The sequence below is a fragment of the Tribolium madens genome, unplaced genomic scaffold, assembly GCF_015345945.1.
Source record: "Tribolium madens isolate multiple individuals breed KSU strain unplaced genomic scaffold, Tmad_KSU_1.1 Scaffold_3;HRSCAF=73;Tcas5.2_LG2, whole genome shotgun sequence".
NCBI classification, from domain to species: domain Eukaryota; kingdom Metazoa; phylum Arthropoda; class Insecta; order Coleoptera; family Tenebrionidae; genus Tribolium; species Tribolium madens.
The window spans coordinates 15018381-15022900 of record NW_025401006.1 but is presented as its reverse complement, the minus strand read 5'-3'; the positions used below and the strand labels follow the sequence as shown (position 1 = coordinate 15022900).

At 27.8% G+C, this 4520-nt stretch overlaps 1 protein-coding gene across 1 annotated transcript in view; it reads left to right on the top strand.

The window, feature by feature from the left end:
- LOC123007274 (alkaline phosphatase-like) overlaps nt 1-4520 on the top strand; it is a 44366-nt gene that overhangs the window by 38384 nt on the left and 1462 nt on the right. The window contains exon 8 of the mRNA XM_044402478.1: nt 1266-1460. Coding sequence (XP_044258413.1) covers nt 1266-1460 — 195 coding nt within the window. The remainder of the gene's footprint in view (nt 1-1265; nt 1461-4520) is intronic.

Below are 4520 nucleotides of genomic sequence, written 5' to 3'. Positions count from 1 at the left end.
CTGATTTCCACAGACTCTTCTGATTTCTCATGATTTCTTCTAAATTCCTTTGATTTCCTCAAGATTTATTTAAATTTACCAATTTATTTACATTTAAATTTATTAATTTTCCTTTAACATTTTGAGTGTTTTTAACGAAAAAAAAGTTGATAAAGTGCAGGTAGACGCGAACCTTGAACTTTTAAGTCTAGAAATCGCATTTTGTTTATCTTTTTTTTATCCAAAATAGTAATCTCTGTAATAATTTTATTTTATGTTACTTCCGTTGCCCCAGAAAATTACAATATTTTATAGTTGAAATAATTTAAGCGTGCTAGGTCTCAAAACATTAAAGTAATTCAGGAACGCAGGAAAGAGGGCTATAAATTTATACATGTATTTTCTTTATGTTTCACACAATCTCATTCTGGCATAATAATTTGCAATCTTAAATTACTCAACTTGTCAAAATTTTTCAAAGTCTTGTAATAATTCATGTAAGTCATTCGATTGGCTTAAAGATGTCAGTAAGCTTTAACATCAATAAATCTGTTTTCTCAGCGGACTTGGGGTTTAATAAAATCACAAAGCAATAAAGTGAACGAGGAAACAATGCGATTAGTGATTATTGGAAAAATTTACATTGTATTCGAATTCCTCTGATACCAAATTATGCCATAATTTGCATCATTTATTTTTTATTTTATTAAGAGAAATGCGTAACACCTGGTGCAAGTTTAACCCTTCTGTGGGAAAATATTGATCTTTCAATATAGAACAGCCATGTTATTATATGGCCGGTGTTTGTGGTAAGTTATTGCAATAATTTAAACTTTTTTTTCTCGTGATATTTTTAATTAATTAACACAAATGATTTATGTTTTGACAAAATGAAAAAACATGCTTGTGTTTAGTAATTGGACTCATTTACATAACTTTGCAACTCATTATTCATTCAAGTGTAATCTTTGAGACAATAACTCAAGTGCACAATAAGACTTTTCGGAATACTAATCAAAAAAAATCAAAAAAATCTGCTTCAACGACACAATTATGCAAATTTTGAATTCAATTCATGAACGACACTTTAATCTACTTCCAAAGTTTCCGACTCGTGCTTGAATATGGCAAAAATTCCATCGTTGGAATAATCACCACATTTTAACAAGAAAATGAAATATTAATTAGGATTGTGGGATATGTGATCGAATTCACATTAATTTACCTTTCACCACATTGTTCATTTGTGTTGTTTATGATTTGCTGAATAATTTCGCCATTTCTAGGAGGTCGGATCGATCACGCCCACCATTACAACAACGCTTACAGGGCTTTAGACGAAACGCTTGCGATGGAAACGGCCCTATTGGCAGCTTTAGCCCTTGTAAATCCAACAGAAACGTTAATTGTTGTTACTTCTGATCACTCACATGTGCTCACAATGGGAGGACAAGCCACCCCGAGAGGACATCCTATTCTAGGTATTTTTTTTACTTTCTTCCCTAGCAGCGATCTAGAACTCTAGGGATAGTTCTAGTGGAATTTTTTTTCGGATTTGACTAAGTTTCATTTTCATTTAGTAAAGTGTTTTTTAGATTGTAAAAAATAATGTTTTAAAGAAAGTGCTAAATGTACTGACTTTTTGATTTCAAAAGAAGAAAAATTCTTAGGGAAATTTATTAAAGTGACAAAACATCGTGCTACAAAAGACAGTTGGGGAGACTAAGGAAGTGTCTAGAAATACCGGTTTAAACAATATCCAGATTTGCAAAAAAACGTTTAAAAATTTCTCAAATAGAAATGCTCAAATTTAAAAAATGTAAATTGAGACTTTTCAAAATATCGTGCTAGCCTTGATGTGGTCAAATCCTGTCGCATTTGACTAAAAGTTTGATTTTTATTTATAAATATATAAACATTTTAACATTTAATTTAATGTAATAAAATAATACTAGAATAAAACATTGAATAAGTAGTAATTTTTATTCCTATCATAAAGTAATACAATAATAATTTTCAAAAAATAACAATGAACACATCATTTTTTGTGATTTTATAGAATCTGGTCTTAAGTATTAAAATTTTTGGTAGGTATTATTTTGTATGTTCTTTGGTACTTATGGTGAGTACTTAAGTCCGCTAGTTTAAATCAATAAATGTTGAATGGGAATTCTAAACCGGTTAAAAAATATATATAAAAAACGACAAAACTGAACCATCTTCTCGATTTTTATCGAGAAATTACATATTTTTGATTACTTGATAGAGAAAATGGGAAACTGGAATCTGGTACTTATCTTTTGCATGTTGTTCTTTTCAAGATCTTAAAAGTTCTATTTCTAGAATAAACCAAACAAATACTTTCGCAAAAAAAGCAAAAAAAATAAGAAAAAACTTGACACATTCAAGGAGAAAAATTACAAAATTTTAAAAAAGTGGTCACAAATCAATTACTTTTTTTGATTTTTAACCAAAATTTTATCATTTATTTTCAGAAAATTTAGTTATAAGCTTAAAAAAGTAACTAAAAATAAATAAAACTAAAAATAAATAAATAGGCTGATTTTTAAGACCAAAATTTAAATCTTGAATTTTTTAAAATATTCTATACCAAACATTCAAAAATCAATATTTTTTGTCAATGGGGGCGAATTATACGGTTTTTGACTTTTTTTGATCGGAAAACTATTTACATATCGAAAAATTAGAATTTCGACACCAAATTTGAAAAAATCCTACAATTTTACCCATATATTTCTCACAGGGGTCACAAATTTGTATTTCAGAGTTCATTTTGTATAAAATTTTCGCTCAGTTTAGATCAAAATAATTTTTGGTGTTTTTTTTGGATAGTAGAGTCCTAATTTGTGTCTAAATTCAAAATTATTATTTTTTACGTTTCTACAATAAAATTAACGCGTATGAAAACTATGTTTTAAACGTTTACGAGAAATTAATATTTACTTAGGAGCTTCCAGTAATGGCATTTAAAATTGCTTTATTCTTAGTTCCACATACTTATTACAATTTTTATAAATGATAAGCAATCACCAATAAAGAAACGATTTAAATTGTTGAAATAACAGAAAAATTCCTTGCTATTTCTTGATAATTCCGTGAAAATTATCCTCTGAAAAATAAAAGTTCAAAAAAAGCCATAAACTTTGTTGTGTTATACAAATTGTTTGATGACGTTTTTAGAGATTAAAGTAGTGAAAAGGCTATTGAAAGTACAAATTGGATAAGAACTATTTTTTATAATCACTTGTCGTTTCTATGTATAACTTTCATTTAAAAAATATTTTTAAATTCAAGAAAACAAGTTTCGTTTTGAAGTGTCTACATACTAAAAATTTATGAAGTTCAATTAAAAGGTAAATATGGTACCACTTCAAAAACTATAATCAAATGCTGATTGGTTAATATTTTTTTATTCTTATCATAAACATAATTAATAGATTTTAGACACTTTTTGAGGTTTTTGACAAGGTTTTGTAAATTTTGCAAGTTTTCCTGAAATGCGACGAATTTTGCAATGAGTGCTTTTTTGGAAAATTTTATTTAAAAAAATCAATATTTGCATGAATTTTACTGATTTTTATATTAAACTTCAAAAAAGAAGAAAACTTGTCTGCAAGCTCGCATTTTTAAACTCAATGTTGAAGAAGAATTTAATCAAAGCTCACAAATTTTTATTACATTTTAGCTTGTTTACAATTTTAGAATTAAAACGGAAGTTATTAATTAACATTGCAATTGTTTGTCTCTAAAAGTGGACATTGCAAATGTTTACGGTCACCACTGAAATAAATGTATTTTTCATCGTGCAAAATACCACATTTTAGTAATTTTCTCTCGTTTCAATATTCGGGATAAAACACTCTGATATTTTTTGCTTCATTTTAGAAATAACAAACTTTAAATTCAAGAAGTTCAAGTTAAAATGTCTGTGCATTCGTGCACGACCAAAGCGTTCGTTCGATGCAGAAAAAGAGAATTTTTCGATATTTGAACTCATTGTAAATTCTTTTCCTCCACAAAAATATTTTTTTCCTAATACTCTCCAACTAAATGGCTCACCAATCAAGTATTGTTTTTCTTTTGACAGAGCAAAAAAAACCGATAGATTTCTATGTGTCGCTTCCAATTACCTCCACATCAATACACACTGACTTAATCGAAAAGATAATCTTCCAGTTTTTTGCAACAAAAATACTTCAGTGCTTTGATTTTTTCCTCTGATTGCATCAACTATTTACTAGGATTTCTGCTGACAGCCTTCAAGCTCGTTTTTAGTCGTCTCGGATTAGATTGGTAGAGAGTAAAGCAAAAGCACGAAATGGAGTCGAGTCGTGTTTGAAAAATTGTCACTAAAATTAAGGCGATTAAAAAAAATGTGAAAGGAAAACTTTTAATAATATATTTTATTACAAAAAAGTTAGAAACCAAAATATAAAATAGAGCGTTAAAAAACTAAGAATACATTAAAAAAAATGATTTTGACTTTCAAAGAGTCTTAATTCAAGATTTAAATTTATTTA